The 19,984-nt window shown below is 36.2% G+C and overlaps 1 protein-coding gene across 2 annotated transcripts; it reads left to right on the forward strand.

The window, feature by feature from the left end:
* The first annotated feature begins 2,084 nt into the window (after nt 1-2,084).
* Nucleotides 2,085-14,123, forward strand: nr1h4 (nuclear receptor subfamily 1, group H, member 4). 2 transcript variants are annotated; one of them, XM_052581515.1, is made up of 10 exons: nt 2,085-2,280; nt 4,188-4,404; nt 5,962-6,339; nt 8,663-8,803; nt 9,190-9,326; nt 9,768-9,866; nt 10,105-10,204; nt 10,376-10,522; nt 12,556-12,669; nt 13,156-14,123. In XM_052581515.1, the coding sequence occupies exons 2-10, from the start codon at nt 4,308-4,310 to the stop codon at nt 13,392-13,394; spliced, it is 1,452 nt and encodes a 483-aa protein (XP_052437475.1). In that variant the 5' UTR covers nt 2,085-2,280; nt 4,188-4,307; the 3' UTR covers nt 13,395-14,123. The 2 variants fall into 2 exon arrangements, with proteins under 2 accessions (XP_052437475.1, XP_052437476.1); XM_052581516.1 differs by lacking the exons at nt 2,085-2,280; nt 4,188-4,404 and adding an exon at nt 4,691-4,879.
* The last annotated feature ends 5,861 nt before the right edge of the window (nt 14,124-19,984 follow it).

A 19,984-nucleotide genomic window follows, 5' to 3' on the forward strand; every position in this document is an offset into this window, starting at 1 on the left:
CATAGAATAACATTATGCATATGACATGCATTGCATTGAAAACAATTTCAGCCTATACATTCACAGTTCCAGACCTTTTGGATCTCTAGTTCCAGTAACGTATGCATGTTTGGATTCAGTGCACCATCTTTTGATTTGTTGGTTGGGTGGTATGTGTTAACAGGTCTTTTTAAGGTAAATCTTGGGAAAGTTCAAGGTTGTGGACCTTGTTATGGCCTTTTTTGTGCCACAGTCCTTGAAAGCTCATGTTTAACATGCTGATATGAAGCCTCTCGTCGGTTTGTACTACTGTTTGATGGTCTTATCTCTACATCAAGCTTTTATGATTTGATGTGTGGTTCTAAAACGGTAAACACTTTTTATTTGAGATTAACTTCCAGATGTCAAACAAAAAGAGGCTTTGGGTGATAGCTACTCTCCATGCTTCTCTGAAACGCAATGTTTCATGTAATTTCTCAGAAAGACCATTCTAGAATTTCAGACGTTTTAGTTTGCTTTGGCTCTGGTTTATCAAACCACACAGAGAAAGATTAAGTGATGGATACTCCACTATTATATTAAACGTATTTCAAATTTCATAAATGAAAGATGGATCTCCTGTTAAAAACGCCCATACTGTTGTGTCGTGTGACTCACTTAATAGCTGAAGTGTTTGATAATAGTTTTTTAACGGAGCCATGAGCGTGTCCTTCTCACAAGGCCATAACCCCCACCCCCATCCTCCACTGCTCCACAAACAGTCACCAGCCAATGGCAAAGGTTTTGTTTATTTCAGAGTGCTGTCTGTTGACTCAGAAGGGCCCTCTGTGGATGGAGCAACACCCGGTAAATGATTAAAAGGCTTGTTTTTAGAAACAATTATAGCGAGAATGAAATTGAAATTGCAATGTTCAATTTCATTACATTTTTAAAATGTCACATTTAATATGCATTTAAGTAAAAAAAAAATCATGTAGCAGTTATTATTAGTATCATTTACTATAATATTTTCTTAATAAATTGAATTTACTTTAGCTTTTATTTTTACATGTTTCTGTTTAAATTGAATGTACTAGTTAGTAATTTTATAATTTGCTTTTGCTTTTTATTTATTTATTATTTTTCATATTAATATTTATTTATTTATTGATTTTTTACTACTACTAATTAGGTTGTTATTTCAATTTTAGATTTGCGTTTTTTTTTTCAAAGTAATTTTATTTAAAAAAGAAAATAACCAAGGCAATATTTGTAATTTTCATTTTATTTAAGTTTTATTTCATTTAAAAAAAAAATATTTTTGTCAAAAAGTTATGTTTTTATTTGTTTAGAGGACCCAACATAGTACAAAGAGTACAAAATATGTTAGAATTGCCAGTTCTATCCCCTCCCCCCCAAAAATAACTGGCATTAACAAGCATAATAAGGATTGTGCAACTTGTTTTGTAATGAAATTTGCTAAATATTAATTTATTGATGACAATTATGAAGTATTACTAAAAATCCTTGACAGAATAATGATTGATAACCCTTGATCAAAATAACTCGCATATTCTTACAATTGTAAAGTTGGGAACAAAATGTTGCAATCACATCTTAAACGAGTGTTTAAGAGAACATTTTGGGAGATCGTTTAAAGCTTAATTCTAGAAATTGCCACTAATGTCAGCCTGCCATATGTTGCAAAATGTGTCATCATCCCTGTTTATAACATCTCGAGCCAAGTTGCAGTAATTGGTTATTGGGCAATTCATACCCAGAAGTAGACTACTGTTCTCCACATTAAGCACACAGATATCCCACAGTATGTAATATAACCAGAAAGCAATTCATAATTCTTGAACCAAACTATCGAAGACAAGTATCAGATATCAAAGTTTCCAGTGATGAGCTAAAACAGGTGTATTTCTAACCAAACGCTTTAATAAACATGAGAGACTAGCATCATTGAGTAATAATTGTGTTTACATGAGTGTTTGGGGATGTGTGTGTGCATCTGTGGGGAATGTGTTGGGAAGAAGGGTGTACTTTACTGGTTATCTCTCGCTATTAAGGAGGTAATGCTGCATTTGTAGGCTTGTCAGCCAAAGTTTGAAGCTGATGGGAGAGGGAGGAACTTCTAGTACTCATGAAGAGAAACAGATAGATAGTTTAATTAATAACCACTGTCCCGTTTCCCCATGACCCCATCCACTCTGTCTAGCTGCTACACAGAATCAGCTTGATGCTTATTCCCAAATACTGATGGCTTCAAATATCAAGACACGACCCAGGAGCATGCAGCGTCTGTTAGAGTAATAGGTAAGGAAATGATATTTTCTGATACTTGTTACTAAAATAAATCATCTATTATAGCTTACTATAACTTGATGATTGGGGTGATAGGGGCGAGTTTTATAGATTGGAAATGGCACTATGTTATGGAGACCCTCTGTGTGTACTAGCATGTAAGCTCATGGGAAATTATGGGCTGGATTTATTATAGTTTTATGAGGGAAACTGGTTGTTGTGACTGATGTATCAATCAATATCGCTAACAGTTGAGGCCTGGTTTAATGGTAGTTTGCGACACCGTGGCCTCATTCACATATCCTAAATCACACCGCTGTGACTTTTCTTAAAAGAGCCAGTGTTTCCTCTTGTATTATTTATGCTGGGAATGTAATAAATGTAATAAAATTAGCATTGCTGCTGTTGCTAGAATTGCTTTGAACATAAGCACACATGCTAATACTGATATCAGGATCAACTTTTAAAAAATAAATCTTCCTTGAATGCATAAACAACTGAAAATGAATAAATGATGTTTTTGTCATGACAATGTGAAAATGATTTATGTATAGCAACCTTTGTTCACACCAGCACTTATGTAGGAAGTATGAAGGTGTTGAGTAACAGAAAAAGAGAAACAAATCTTCTTTGAATGCATAATAACTTGAACTTTGTGAAAATGATTCATTTATGTGGGTGATAAAACTGTGAGTCAGTAACTATGAAACAAACAGAGGCAAATTGCTGTTTTCAGCATGAGAAAAGTGTAAAACTGTAAAACACCTTTAATTTTACCACTACGCATCAGCATGTTTTGTCCTATAGTCAGATGACATTTCTAAAAATAGACTGATCGTATACCTATAATGAGACTTTTCTTCAAAGAACCAGTGTTTCCTCTCGTATTATTTACACATATGGTGGGAACATCATAAAACGGTACTGTTGAAAGAAAAAGAGCATTGCTGCTGTTTGCTGACATTTTTCCTTCAACAGAATACGATTTCAAATGAACTAAAGTACACATGCTAATATCAATAATAAAGAATTTTAAGAATAAATCTTCCACAAGTGCATAATGTGAACATTTATTAGTCATACCGTTTTTTGTCATAAATTGTTGAACATTTTTAATTTATACACACCATTAATGAGGCTTTGCTAAATTTAAAGAAAATGTGCATGAGTATTTTAATGAGGGAAATTAAGTTCACCTACATCATGTTTTACTTCACTGTGTTCAGTTTATGGTTTCTTAAAGTAATAGTGCTGTGAAGTAAAGTAAAGTAATTAAAATCTTGTTTCATTGTGCTAAAAGTTAAAGTAATTATAACCTCATTTAAAGTTCCAGTGTAGTAAACTGTTGAAAAGCAATATACAGTTATATTAGATTTCATTTGACCATATACACATACTATAGGTGAACACAAAATGATGTATACGTGCTCCCTCCATACCTGTCAGGAAGTTTTTGAAACTTAAACAAAGGAAAGACCTGGCCTTAAAGAAAAATACATTTCAGATGAAATATTGTGGAATATTACCAGAATATTTTGAATGATCCAAAAGAAAAATGTAGATAGTTTAGCATTAAAAAGGCATGGGAAATGCAGATATTATAAAATCCAGTGCCAGACTGTACAGTCCAGAGTTGAAACTGGAGCAAAGGCCAGTGCAATCAACTGTAGCATTTCCAGTTGAAAAAACTAAAAAAATGATGATATGACTTCTGATATGACTTCATATGATATGACCTTGTCCTCCTAATCTCAAGGAAATCTAAATTAAATCTGAATGATGTAGTATAAAACTTTGCATGTTAACTTCAATCATTGATTTTTTTTCTTGAGAAGCAGTATCTAAATCAATTTAAGTGACATGTTTTACTACATTGCGTCAATGCCTTAATTTGCAATAAAAACTGCCTCCATTTGTAGGTAAAGCAACCACTTCCTCCATTTGTTACTGTCTTGAAGAAACAGGATTAACCCCATCATTCACTTCCATCCTGGACTGAGGGATCTTTGGACTCCAAGAGTTAACACACAGGCTTCTGAATGAATGAGTGGGTGGGCCATGATGTCAATGTGGTGGGACCTTTACAGATCCCACCCAGTGATGTGTTCCCCCTATCAGAAAGCTCACATTTTTTTGGTGAGTATATTGGAAATTCACATTCATTTCTTTCCTATGTTATGCTAAGGTTATCTTCACCATGGTGGTTGATGAAATAAAACTATGAGTCAGAAACTAAGAAACAAACTGAAGCAAAATACTGTTATTAGCAGAAGACAAAAGTGAAACTGTCACCTTTTAATTTTACAAACACGAGTGAGCATGTTTTGTCCTAGATGACATTTATAAATCTAGATCGATCCTGCCTGTAATGAGACAGGGAATTGTGACTTGTCAGGTTAATGAGCAACTATAGCAACCTTTGTTCACACTAGCACTTATGTATGAAGTATGAAGGTGTTCAGGAACAGTAATACTTTGTGAAAAGGGATACATAGACACATGCTGAGGAGTTAAAGAAACAACTGGATGGTTAGGAATCAATACGGCTAATAACCATCTGTACCCTTACTGGGTCGCACTGAAATGGCCATGGTTCGGGATAAGGCTTCAGGTCAGTACCGTCTCATGATATTGTCGTCATATTTTGTGTTGTTGACGAAAATGTAGTGCAGATATAGTACAAAAGTTTAAGATGTCTTGTTTACTTTAAAATGATTGGATTGCCAATGAGAATTCAATGTGTCTTTCACAGTTCTGAAAAAGGCATTATTAGCAAGTGGACTGCATATTTTTTTCCATGATTGTTAATAATGAACACAAACATCGAAAAAAAAGCTGATGAAATTAAGGGGTTTAGCTCGAAATATGCAAATATATAACACGTTTAGGTATTCTAACTTTATTTCTAGCACTGTATTCTGAAATAGGCCAGACCGTATAGTTTATAACGCAATACGTAACAGAAAGTGCATGTAAAGTTCTCAGTGTTGCCACAAGGGATGCTGTGGCCGTTATTAAAGTAAACATAGAGTCTTCTTTTATAGTCAGTTTACTCTTTTAGGTCAACTATTGAAATAGCGACAGATTCATCGGTTGTTGATTGAATGGAAGCAGATTTAAATTGTAAGAAAGGGGCGGGGCTTGTTTAAAAACAAGAAGTTGGTCGTTTCACAGGAAGATCGAGCTCACAATAAATTAAAGAAACACTTATGGATGAATAATTCACAGTAAGATCTATAAGGAATATATATATATATGTATATGTTTATGTATACGTGTGTGTGTGTGTGTTTAATCAAAAATTATCATAAAAATCTACTCCCTTATACAGTAATATTGTGTAAAATCCAGAGTAAATCCACTTTGGTTAATGATTTCTTGTTATTTCTGGGTGTGTTTGACTTCTGTATTATGTACATTTCACACAATCTACTGCTACTAGTTGGATAGAGGCTGATTATGTTCCTAGATGGTTTTTAATACATACATATGAGGTAGTAAAGATCTTAATGATTCTTATGGTGTCTGAAAGGAAACAATTCCTCAGCTTGTTGTAGTTTCACTAATGGTCATGTTGGCATAAGACCTATTAGCATTCTGTGCTGGGCTAACAGTAAGGTGAACTTAAGCTATGCATCTCCATGACACATGTAAACTGACAAGCTTCACTCACTCCTGCCATCTTCTCCTCAGATATTCTGGCAGAGCAGAACAGTCCATTGCTACAGGACCAGGAGGTCATGTCCTTCAACAGCTATCCCAGCATGCAGTACACCTCGGTGGAGTCCTCCATGTCATCACCATCATATTACTCCAGCCAGCACTGCTACCCACAGTACACTGGGGAGGAGTGGTACTCTCCATCCACCGTGTTTGAGATGAGGAAAGGACCGTTGGAGGGAGGCTTTGATAATATATTGGACGAGTCTTGCTCTGCTGTCCCGACTGTGTGTAAAAGATCCAGACACGCAGCCCACTCCGGAAGGAGCAAAGGCGAGGAATTGTGTGTGGTCTGTGGGGATAAAGCATCAGGATATCACTACAATGCACTTACATGTGAAGGATGTAAAGGTGAATGCCAGTATTTTTTCTTGATGTTTTCAGTCACAAAACATGTATTCCTGAACAAGTTTTTCATAAAGCTGGAAACCAAGAACCGGTCCTTATTCACAATCAATTCTATAAAAAAAATAATAATAAAAAAAAAATAGCAGGATTTAAAGTTTTCACACATTTCGGAACAACATACTAAAATACTCTTTTCAGTGAATCCAGCACAACTTACTGAAACAACAATGCGAAGCATACAGTGTGTGCAGTCCAATTCCTGAAAGACTCAATCTTATTATTAGATTTTTCTAGTGAATCAAAAACATACACCAAAAACATACAGTGTGAGTGTAGTCCAATTCCTGAATAAATGAATCTCATATGATGGTTCTTTGTAGAGAATCATATCCATAGTGCAACCAGTGTAACCCAATTCCCAAATGATTGACTCTAAAGAGTCAGTTCTTTTTAGTGAATCAAACACATATATCTTACAACTATGGTGAGCTTGATTTCACCAAGTACAACATGTTCCTGGATCAACATTCCAATCAACCAATCAACACTGACATATATCTTTTCAGGAAATATCTGTTTTAGGCTTACAATCAGGGTTAGGTGCTTCTACAACCTTATTAATCAGCTGTCATTTCCCACTGATTTTGGGAATAAATTATGGGTAGGGGTAGGTTTAGGGGCAGGGATTGGGTTACGTCTATATTTTTGGACAAAAATGTTGATCAAGGATCATCAAAAGATGTTGATCCAGGAACATGTCTTGGCAAAATCACATATGTGAGATCGGTATAGTTACTGACAGGTTGTTTATGTAACACCATGTAGTTACAGAGTTTTTTGTCAGTAATATTTCATGTCTAAAAATAAATCAATTGAATGTTGAACTATGTTATTATGACCCCTCTAATAAGGCATTAAACGCCATTTAAATATTTTTCAAGAACTGTTGTACATTCATTTTCTATTAGTATTCATTATTCTCATAATTTTGCAATGTAACTTTTTTTTAACATTGGCTCAATGAGTGGAATGTAGTTCAGGGCTAGTTGTTGATAGATGCCAAATATAGCTTTTTATATTTATTTGATAGACACTGTAATAATGTACAGTTGCACCTTTGTTCTGTGACCTTGTTGTTCACCCTTAAACCTCCATAGAGACTGTATATTGTATCCATGGCTATATAACTTATGAAGGAGGTAATAACTGAATGGAACCCCATGTGCCAAATTTAGCTCTTTTGAAAATCATTGGCTGAATGACTGCAAGTGTAATTCCACCTGTGCATGGACAATGCCCGAAGGGCAGATGCTGGGCTATGTGTCCCAAGTCCCACAGGCTTGGCTGGGTTTGGTGCTCCTTCACGTTCAGTTTGGATTGGGTTCCCTCTCAGCTTTCTGCTGAATAATGATGTAGGCAACCAGAGCCACATGCCACCATGCAAAGTTAATGTGTGTTATTGTGCTTATGGGCTCATGCTGGAATAATTACCTGTTCCAAAAACAACTGCACATGTTTGTCTCCTGCCTAGAACTGAAAATTGAGCATCCAAGAGTATCTGTATTACAGTACTGAACGTGATGTCTTAAACATTACACCATACCTACCACGGGCTGCAATGAACCTTTTCCTTGATCTGTGTTTCAAAGTTGCCTTCTTGTTTCTCCTAATAGTTTAGACTTAAACTGAAGCCACTGTTGCTTCAAATTTTTTTTCATTATGGTTTTCAAAATTAGAAAATAGTTAGATTCCTATAATGCCTGTAATACTTTGGCAATACGTACAAAAGAATGTCATGCAAATAAGGCAATTTAGGCCATTTGATCTGTCATCCACTGTGTGGAAGTGTACAAACAACTGATAATATGATTTTATGATATGAAATTACTTATTTACCAAAACCGTGGATCTCAGGGAATTAATTTATGACACAAAATTTGAATTCAGGTCTGTTGATAGAGGTGCAGTGTTAAATGCTAAGAAAGCTAAATGCCAATAATTAAATGCAATTTCTGTCCTTGTAAAACCATGAAAAATGGTGAAAAATAAAATAAAAAAATACAGACAATTGCATGAAACTACTGAAATTCGAGAGACATTAAAAAAACAACATTTTCTAGCCTATTTTAGAACTGCATATCGTTTGGGCTTTACAGGTCATGGTAATGTTAATACATTTCGATGTTTTGTAACATTTAGCTTTCTCTGTTTATTTCTGTGCTGAGTCACTGTATGATGGTCTATGAAAAATCTGGATCCTGATACCCAATATTATAGTATACTATAAATGAGTGGCATATTGAACATGCTGTGCTATTTCTTCCAGGTTTCTTCAGGAGGAGTATTACAAAGAATGCTGTATATAAATGTAAGAGTGGAGGAAACTGTGAGATGGACATGTACATGCGCAGGAAATGCCAAGAGTGTCGACTCAGAAAGTGCAAAGAGATGGGCATGCTGGCAGAATGTGAGTAAGAGCAATGTAAACATTATAAAACATGTTCCTGATAAACTAATACATGAGCCCGAGAGTCACGCACATTGTGAAATCAGATAAGTCAGATCTGAAATTCTTGAACAGCAGTAATAAAGGTTATTAACTGGCATGGTCAACTTAATTTATTTTCCAAAGAGAATTTATCTACAGAGGTACAATGTTCTATTTGGGCAACAAATGACATGAGATGGTTTGGGTTCAAATAATATTGATTTACTTGAGATAAAAATATTAGTTTGTGGAAGTTGTATTTTCTAAGCTTATTTTTTAAATATAAATATTGATGAGGAATGAAACATATATATTAAACAGTCAATCTGACCTAATCTGTATCTATTTTGTTTTTGCATCCTCAGGCTTATTAACTGAAATCCAGTGCAAATCCAAAAGGCTGAGGAAAAACACAAAAGCCTCATCTGACGAAAGTATAGGGGATGATGTTGGTGATAGTAGAGATGCTAAACAAATTGTATCTACCACTAAACCCTCTAAGGTAAGAACAACACAGGTGCTGTCTGATTGGGTTATTATTATAATAAGTGGTGAAAACGTCCACAAAACAAGCTAAAATACTGTCCCTTTTTGATCTGTGCAACTTTAAGTATTTAAGACACAGTGTACTTGGTGCCATGGTTGTTACAATGTAACTTTTCAAGTATAACTGCAAACTAAGGGTGTTCTATGGAAACTTTATTGAAGTGCTATAAAAGGTTAAAGGGCAACCTCAATGATTCTCTTTACCATCATTCTGCTCACTTTTGCTCACATATACGGTTACTTCTGAAAGATTATATTAAGATCAAGGGCTGTAAAATGGCTGTGCAGGGTCAAACATTGGCTAGTTGACACCCATCTTTATTTATTGCTTCACATAGCTGGATTCTCCATGATCCAATCTTATAAACCGGAATTTTGCCACATTTTCTCATTTCAGGAGAATATAGAACTGAGCCAAGACCAAAAGGCTTTAATAAGTTACATAGTTGATGCTTACAACAAACATCGCATTCCTCAGGATATGGCGAAAAAACTGGTATGTCTTCTCGAAATTCAACCCTAACATTTTATCTCTTTTTAGATCAGCTTTTTAAGTCTTTAAATCTTTTTATGATTCTTTAATGCATAAAGCAGCCAAATGCTACTGTTAAAATCAGCAAACAGCATGGCCTGTTCTTATCACTGTTATTATGTAACCAAGGTTATCACCACCCCAATGTCGTAAAACAGTGGCTTATTTGCATGCTTTTTCCCCCCTCCCAATCTGTCCATAGCTACAAGAGCAATTTAATGCAGAAGAAAACTTCCTTCTACTGACCGAAATGGCAACTAGTCACGTTCAAGTGCTGGTTGAGTTCACAAAAAATATACCAGGTACAGTTTTTCTAATTCTAGAACAGCTATTTCGCTAGGAGGATCTATACCACTTGTATGAAAATAAAATTAAATTCACATAGTTCTAGAAAACACTTTATGTGAGAGCAATGTCCTATGAGGAGAATGCAATAATTCCGGCAGCTCTAAGCAAACATATTTTCTGAGCAGGTTTTCAGTCTCTGGATCATGAAGATCAGATCGCTTTATTAAAAGGTTCGGCTGTAGAGGCAATGTTCCTGCGATCAGCCCAGGTTTTCTCCAAGAAACTGCCCAACGGACACACAGAGGTGCTGGAGGACAGGATCAGAAGGAGTGGTGAGCTCATTATTTGGATTGCAGTATAATTTACCGCACGACTCATTACCTTTAACGGCTTTTATGGACCGTTCAAAGGAATCATGACTCTGGGATTGGGTTTCAAACTAGTATGCCACGTACTTGTTGAGCCCCAGAACAAAGTCCATAAAGTTCACTAGGCACGTTACATAAATAATGTATCTGTCCACCCTAAACAACGATAGGGAATTTGCCATCTTGATAATCCCGTGGTGTACATCTCATGTGTAAAAGGACACTAAAGTCCGACTGGTTTCAGTTTCAGAGAAGTCTAAGCACTGGATGACTGCCAGGACGGCAAAAAGAGGAAAGCCCTCATATAGATAGTCAGTATCATATGCCTTACAACCTGTAAACAGATTCTGTAGAGGAGCTGTGGTTAAAAAAGGATGCATGATCAATTCAGTCTCTTAAAAGCATCTTTAGTCCTCCAACATTGCAACAGTGAATAAGCTTTATTTTAAAGATAGTTGCTTTCAGCCTGTCAATATTTGAAAAGCTGTGACGGACGTTCAGTTGGTGATATTTCTAAACAGGCAGATGAATGCAGAGTGGCATCGACTGTTTGAATCCATCACTCTTTTCCCTGCAACACAGGCTCAGGAATATTCACGCAAAAGGCCAGCGGGGGAGAAATAGACTTACTGTCTAAAGAGACTATTGTTCTCTGTCTAAACATCGAGAGGCCTATTGTCCCACTCTCTGGCTCTCAGCGCCTCTGACATTTCTCTGGCATGAAGTCTTTTTTTTTGCTCCCTCGTTTTTTTTTTTTTGGGAAAGTTATGACAAAGGTTATCCTTTCATCTTTTTGAAATTAATGAAACTGTGAAAGGAGTCTGCGTACTGCGATCATTTCATCTCTTGGGGGTGGTGACTGTTTATATATAGGGAGTTTGTGAAGAGTTTGTTACACTCCAGCACTGATTTTCTTTTTGATAGGCTGAATTAAGTCATGTTTTTAACGTCCCAGCTGTCTTCAGTGTGGCAGCTCCCACCGAAGGTTTCCCTGATTGGTCGGTCTGTAAACCAGACCCTTATGGCTCTTCACACTGAATGCATTACATCAGAAAAGAGCGCTCGGCTCACATAGCCAGTGAAGTATGATAATTATATCAATGATAATGATAAAGACAAAGACCTCACACAAAACAGGAAAGCCTTTCATACACAGGCTTTAAATGAACTGCTGTTACTGAGGATCCCACTGAATGTGGAAACGCACAGCTGTGGGGATCCGAGGCCAGATTCAGATCAGCTCTGACCTAACAGACAATAGAAAGCAATAAGGTCACGACCCCTGATGATCTCCCATTGCACACTGAGGGAGTTTTCAGAAAATCTCTTCCAAAGCAGACAGTGAATACACTGCAAAAATCATATTCTTAATGTATAACTGGTAGCATTTCTCATTTTCATAGTTTTAAACAAGTTTCAATGTTTTTTCTTCAGAGACAGCAAGACAAAAGTAGATTACAAAGAGCATAAAATGAAATGTCATAGGCCTACATTTTATATTATTGATGGATGGAGACTTTCTAAGAGGAAATTGTTTGATTTACTGTAGTAAATGCACAGGACACTCGCTGTTACTTTAAAATATAGTTAACACTGCCACCCTGAGGCCTCAGAATAAAACTTTTCATACACTTGTACATTCAACAAAGACAGTTTCACTACTGAATACTGAAAGTGTGTCCCATTAGATTTATCTCCTGAAGCTCAAACAAATACATATTTTATGGGGGTAAGATCACAGAGCCATGGCTGAATGTAGTGTGTACTAATGTGATCTTAAGTCCAGTAAAGAAAGCATGGCCTTTATTTAACTTTAAATCATAGTTGGTATGTAAATATGTGCCTTGGTTGATTAGCTTCAAAGAAACATGTTTTTGAGTGGTTACTGTCGTTTTTACATTGTCAGTACTAGATATTCAATATTAGAGTGATTTATAAAAGCCAGAAAAGCCAAAGCTTGGTGCATATCTTCATAAATATCTTTATTTCCTCCATAGGCATATCTGAGGAGTTTATCACACCCATGTTTAACTTCTATAAAAGCATCGGGGAGCTGCAGATGATGCAAGAGGAACATGCGCTCCTCACTGCTATCACAATCCTCTCACCAGGTCAGCTGATATCAGGCACTTAATGTTTAAAAAAAAATGTTTCAGAATGCAATGTTAGTTCAGTTAGGGTTAGGGTTGTTAAAAACAGTGTTCTTGTGTTGCCAAAGCTTAGTGCTGATTCGTTGCTCATAACACATTTCTTATCATTACTGTACAATGTTTAAAACAGTTAAATAAATAGGAAGTTCAAAAGAACAGCATTCATTTAATATAGAAATCTTCTGTATCATTATAAAAATCTATAAGGATGACATGTTCCAAGTAACCATCAGTGTAAATGCATTAGCATCATATGATGGAAATGTTTTAACCCATTTAAAACCCACATTTGGTTCTTATGTAATCAGTTTCCAATAAGTTAAAAAGTTAATGATTAATACGGGGTCACAATAGAAAAGGACATGTTTGCCATTGTTTTATGCTTCAGAAGTCCAAAAATGAAATAAATTAGTTTCATATGACTGAAATTGTTCTATCTATCCGTAGACAGACCATACGTTAAGGACCAGCAGGCAGTGGAGTGTCTGCAGGAGCCCATGTTGGAGGTGCTGAGGAAGGTCTGTAAACTACAGCACCCCCACGAGCCCCAGCACTTTGCACGGCTTCTCGGTCGTCTGACTGAGCTTCGCACCCTCAACCACCACCACGCAGAAATGCTGGAGTCATGGCGCATGAGCGACCACAAGTTCACCCCCCTCCTCTGTGAGATCTGGGACGTTCAGTGACTTAAGTGACTCTTCCACATTTAGTGGAAGAGAAAATTTACAAAAAATGGGCGCTTAAAAAGAGAAACGCTATAGACTTTTACTAAGCTGCCGAAGAGAGGAGTTTACACACTTTTCAGAGAAGTGGACTGTTAAAGTATGTAATATAAATTTAATATTTTGTCAAACTTCAAGTAAAACAGGAAATAAGAAGATTTTAAGACATTATCAGCGCTTCAAGAAAAGATTGATATTGTAATGCCTTTGTAAATGTTTACCTGGCCTTTGCAACTTGGCACCTTGGTTTGTTTTAAAATCTGATTTCCTTTATCAGAGGACTTTGTGGCTTTTTACATTTTATGTCTGTCTGTGTTTTATGTAATTCATCTAAATATTCTTTTCTTTTAATTCTTTTCTTTTTCTATTCTTTTAAATACTCTTTTCACTTTTCGAGAATTATGTAACCATTCTTTTTCTGTGCCCAAATATATGGGTTTATCTGAAAACTGGTGTTAACCGTTGTGAAGTATATTAACAGTATGTTTAGAATACCTGACCAAATATTAGCCCATATAAATCACAAAACCATGGGCATTAAATTAATAGTTCACCCAAAACTGGAAATTTGCTGAAAAGTTTGTTTCATCATGTGAACGAATTTGAAGAAATTTAGCATTATATCACTTGTTCGCCCCTGCAGTGATTGAGTTCAAACAGCTGATATGAAACCTAACAATAATACACAAGCAATCCACACGACTCCAGTCTGTTACAACCCACACATTGGGAACACAGGAACGAGCGAGGAGAATAGAAATAAAGTACATTTCAAAGTATTTAATAAACAAGACTGGGATTACAAGAACATGGGAAACACAGAGGACATGAAATGACATTTGACAGTGGACAGGAAACGAGTGGCAGAACACACTTTAGATAAACAGAAACTAATGGGACACACCTGCGATCAACAGAACTAAATGGGAATAGGAACAGGAAAAAAACAAATATGGGAATAAACATAAACTTGAGCACACGGGGGAGGAAAACACAAGACATGGAACTAAGTCTGACAGAGTCCATCAACATCCTGTCAAGTAAAAAAAAGGCATGTTTGTGAGAAAAGTAAAAAGTAACGCAGTGTTAGCTGTAACACACGTGATTTGAATATTTTCACACATGATAAGCATAACAAAATTCACAGTATTTATTAGTTACCATATCAACATTATATAGAAAAAAATGTGCGCCAAAATTCAGAAATATTTTGAAGATATCGCTGACCATTTATTTTACCATAGTAAAATTAAAATTCTGGCTTAAGAAGTAAATTTTTCATCTCAGTTTTTTTTTTTCATTATTTAAAATGAGACAAATCTGCTATTATTTTAATCTCCAATCTGTCATTTATCAGTTCAGATCGTTTTTTAATGCTTTGATATCTAGCAGAAGGCACTAGTTTTAAATTCCACTTGCGCAGATGGGGCACGTTGTAACACTGTGTTACAATCAGAGGTGTAGTGGTAAAAAAAGAGGTGGGTAAACTATAAATTCTGGGTGACCACATCGTGGTCATGGTAAGGTGGGCCACTGCCTACCGGTGTATGTGTATCCTGATGACATCGCTATAAGCTATCATTTGATATTACTACCAAGGGTATCACTGGTTGTTCCCTCATATAGGTCACACAATCACTATTCAATTCATACATTAATCTAAGTTCTTGTTAAAGAGACTCAAGAAAGAATAATAAGGTTGAAATCTATAAAGTTTACTAAATGACAAAACAGAGAGAACAATTTTTTTAAAGAGGAATAGAGAGGGAGGCTTATATCCAGGGGTTCCAATGCAATGCACTTGTACATAATGATTAGGGATTTGGGATTATTTTAATAGTCGATTAATCTGTTGAATATTTTCTCAATTAATCGGTGAGTTGTTTGGTCTATATTATGTCAGAAAAATGTGGATCAGTGTTCAAATGTCTCGTTTTGTCCACAACTCAAAGATATTCAGTTGACTGTCACAGAGGAGAGAAGACACTAGAACATATTCACATTTAACAAGCTGGAATCAAATATTTTTTTTACTTTTGTCTTTCATATATTTTATCAATGACACAGACTGCAATGACACAGACTGCTTCCTTACAGAAGGACATCCTTTTGATCACGTGGTTCATGTGAGATGATTGACAGCTTTACAAACTAATGATATTGCACTGATGTCATAGCTGACCCGAATCAATAAGAGGAGAGCAGGCGGCAAGGAAGTCGACCGGAAGTTGGAGTCTGCCGGGTGCCGCCATCTTGTAGCAGAACTTTACTTGCGTTAGCATTCCCATTGACTCCCATTCATTTTGGCGTCACTTTGACAGCGAATAACTTTACATCTGAGGCGTTTAAAGACTCAGTTTTTCCATTATTTATTTCTAAAGATACACAACAATGTATAAAGGGCTCCATTACCTTCTATGTTAAATTATGGCCCCGTAGAACCAGTATTTGTAAAAATAGGCTAAAGATCGCATCATAGCCACTCGACTCTCTGTCGCATTACCGTACAGACAGGAAGAGAAACTCCCAGGCTAATAACTTAATATGGCGTACCGGCGTTACATTTTAAAATACTATACAAAATAATTAATCAGAATACTTACTCCTGCTCACTCATGCCAAAGAACTCCCCGCTCAAGCTCACCGTCTCGTGCTGGGGCTCGTGGGGGTGCTGTAGTTTACAGACCTTCCTCAGCACCTTCAACATGGGCTCCTGCAGACACTCCACTGCCTGCTGGTCCTTAACGTATGGTCTGTCTACGGATAGATAGAACAATTTCAGTCATATGAATGATGGCAGTTTGCACGCACAGCTACTAGAAGATTTACATCTGTCAGACAGGTTGCTGACATCATCAAGCTTAGTTTGAGTCTGCGCGTCAGAAACGGAAATGCTAAAAAACGCTAAAAATGGGCTTCACTTGTCTCAATTGAGTTCCAATGGGGTCGCTGTGTCCATTTCTTTTACTGTCTATGGAGGAGAGTAATTGTTAGCTCTGTTAGCTGTTTTAGGTTCTTCAGATTGCATAAATCAGTGTAAAATAAATAGAAATGTTATTGTGTATGACGAAATATTTTACAAACATGTCATACAATTATTATCTCTTCAAACGTGGGCACCATTGGACTATAGCCCTTGCGGATCGTGGATATTGTATGTATACGAACACAAATAAACCGGAGATGAGATGAGTGGCTGCTGTATGAGTGCTGATTTCTATTCAAAATAACGAACGTTATTATTATTACTATTATTATTATTAATTGCCGGATATCCATTTTTGAATCTTGATGCAGTCTATTGCGTGTTGTTCATTTTGAACGAATCTTTAATATGACTCCGGACTATCGAGTTGAGCATATGAGCATTACACAACATATGGGTTCTGACTCGACAGTTGAGGTCCGAGTCTTTTATTCTTCCTGTCAGTCCCATAGAGACGGGAAGAGAAACGATTAGTTCATTTTGCTGAATGAGACTCAAAGATCCGAGTCAGTAAAATGATCCGAACTTCCCACTACTATGGGATTATAATCCCGCCAAATGTATTGCAGTCACAGTGCAAAAAATAACAAGTAAAGATAAAATATTTAAAAACACGTGTAAGATAATAACGCACAAAACTGAAAAACGAATGCAGTTTTTTTTTTAAATAACAAAAAGGGAAGTCATGGATCGACAAATAATAAGCGTAAATCAAAAATGTAAACGCGTTTAAAATTCTATTGCACAAAACTGAAACATGAATTCAAAATTTTCCAAATCTCAAACAAAATCAGGTTTCCTGCTCATATGTTATTTTTTTGTGTGCTTGTGTTTTTTTCCCCTTTGCTTTTGTTTCCACGTTCTGCGCTTGCGTTTCTAAAAGTTGAAGTTTGAGTTTCATGTAAATCAGGGCAGGCTTCAGCGTCACCATTGGCCCGCAAGTTATAGATTGACAGCTGAGCCTCTAGCCAATCAGTTCAAGGGGGAGTTGACGTCACTCCAATGCGACTCGTGGCTGCTGTGGCAGATGTGTGTGTGTGAAGTAGAGGGTGATGGTGACACAGGAGTGGATTTTCTAATCTCTCCCGTCCCCCTACCGCAAAAAAAGATCCCGTCCCATCCCAATCCCACAAAAAAAAAAAAAAAAAAAACTGGGGGAAAATCCCGTCCCATTTCCCGGAATGACTCACGAGCTCTCCCTCTCCCATGTTGTATTTATTTATTTTTTTCAGCCGGAATCTGTCAGTTACAGTGAAAAAATTCAGCACAGATCACAGCATGCCCACTTTAGTTAATATCGAACTGATTGGCTAGAGGCGCAGCTGTCAATCTAGAACTTGCAGGCCAATGGTGACGCTGAAGGCTGCCCTGACTTACATGAAACTCAAACTGCAACTTTTAGAAACGAAAGCACAGAACATGGAAACAATAGCAAAGGAGAGAAGATCACAAGCACACAAAAAAATAACATATGAGCAGGAAACCTGATTTTGTTTGCGATTTGGAAAATTTTGAATTCATGTTTCAGTTTTATGTAATCCATGACTGCGCTGTTTGTTATTCATTCATGTTTGTTTTCGGTTTTGTGTGTTATTATTTTACACGTGTTTTTAAATATTTTATTTATGCTTATTATTTTTCAATCTGTGACTGCAATGCATTTGGCGGGATTCTAATCCCATAAACTACTACTGGCAACACCGCAAGCAATTGGTCAACCCTGGTAAGTTGCAGCGCAATATGAAATACTTCATCTTTAACAACAAACAACCTATGAAACTAATAATGAACAATATGAAACTAAAAAGACATAAGCTTAATTTAAAATGTCATTGGAACTGTAGACTATTTAGAGGTGGGTAAACTCAATTTAGAAGTGGATAAATGTACTTTGGAGGTGGGTAAATGCTATTTCCGAATTTTTGGGAGGTGCGTAAACGGCGTTTACGTGCGTTTAGCCTCTACTACATTCCTGGTTACAATCTGCTATTCTATGACATTGGCAATGTAATTTACACTATTTACTTTCATGAATTTTAATAAGAAACAGCGAGAAACAGGTGAATAAAGACCGACAGTCAATGTGTAATGTTTAGAAATTAGTATTTCACAACATTGTTTGCTCATTTACGTGTGTCGTCGCAAGCGCTTGCAATGTGTTCATTATCAAACCACAAAAGGGGAAGTCGTGGCCTAATGGTTAGAGGGTTGGACTCCCAATCGAAGGGTTGTGGGTTCTAGTCTCGGGCTGGACGGAATTGTGGGTGGGGGGAGTGCATCAATAACACGACTTAGGTGCCCTTGAGCAAGGCATCAAACCCCCAACTGCTCCCCGGGCGCCGCAGCATAAATGGCTGCCCACTGCTCTGGGTGTGTGCTCACAGTGTGTGTGTGTGTGTGTGTGTGTGTTCACTGCTCTGTGTGTGTGCATTTTGGATGGGTTAAATGCAGAGCACAAATTCTGAGTATGGGTCACCATACTTGGCTGAATGTCACTTTACTCACTTGTTAAAATCAGATTATTTTTAATTCTTAAAAAACGCCATTAGGCCTATTTTATTTGAAAAAAAAAAAAAAAAAAAAAAAAATATATATATATATATATATATATATATATATATATATATATATATATATATATATATATTTTTTTTTTTTTTTTTTTTTTTTTTTTTTTTCTAAAAAATATTTTAGTTTGTCATGTGTATAAATATTTTTTTCATTTGATCAGATAACATTTTAGTCTGCCAAGTGGTCATGTTACAACGTGCCCCTCAGATGTTACAATGTTCCCCACCTACGGGGCATGTTGTCACATTTCACTTCCATTTTTTTAGGATAAATAAAGAAAAAACTGATACACTGTAATTATGAAACAAAGCAACATATTTAAAATAGACAAGTATAAAATTACTGTGGATAAAAAATAATAATTAAACTGAGAAAGTCAAAAAGTGTTACTTTGTGCCCCTCTATCCCCTACATCTATAAGATGGCCTGAGATTGAGTACATTTAAAGCAAATTTTTATTTTTTCATCATAAATTCATGAACAAATGAAAAAAGTAAGATTTAAGTGTTGATCATGACATTATCCACTATGTGAACAAAAGTATGTGGAGACCTGAATGCACTGCATTTATGCTTGTTCGACACTGCTTTCAATGCCTTGTAGAAAGGGGATAGTCTTCCATACCAAATTCATTCTTCTGGGTAGGCTTTTTAGACAATGGAACATTAAGGGATCAGCTCACCAGGATATTGTGCATCCTAAATGGTTCTCTAGATGGCAATAGCATAAGGGATTTGTCACTGGATATCACTGGAATTCATGGTAGTTCACCCAAAATGGAAAATTATGCCACCATATACTCACCTCTTGAACAGACCAAAGTTGTTAATCGTTGATATGAGCAAATTATGAGAAGCTGATTAGTCTGAATCTGATCAAATACTATTGTAACTCACCTAACTGATTCATTCATTTGATTCAGTTATTCACAAATCTTAAAAAATAATCACTGTTTGTGTTTTACAGAAGAAAGAGTCATACAGGTTTTTCCTATATT

Source organism: Carassius gibelio, chromosome B18 (assembly GCF_023724105.1).
Source record: "Carassius gibelio isolate Cgi1373 ecotype wild population from Czech Republic chromosome B18, carGib1.2-hapl.c, whole genome shotgun sequence".
NCBI lineage: Eukaryota > Metazoa > Chordata > Actinopteri > Cypriniformes > Cyprinidae > Carassius > Carassius gibelio.

Bases quoted from the DNA above. Each gene is read 5' to 3' on its own strand.
- nr1h4 (XM_052581515.1), top strand. From the start codon at position 4,308: ATGAATGAGTGGGTGGGCCATGATGTCAATGTGGTGGGACCTTTACAG. The intron at 9,867-10,104 runs GTATGTCTTCTC...ATCTGTCCATAG, and splicing joins AGGATATGGCGAAAAAACTG to CTACAAGAGCAATTTAATGC. The intron at 12,670-13,155 runs GTCAGCTGATAT...ATCTATCCGTAG, and splicing joins TATCACAATCCTCTCACCAG to ACAGACCATACGTTAAGGAC.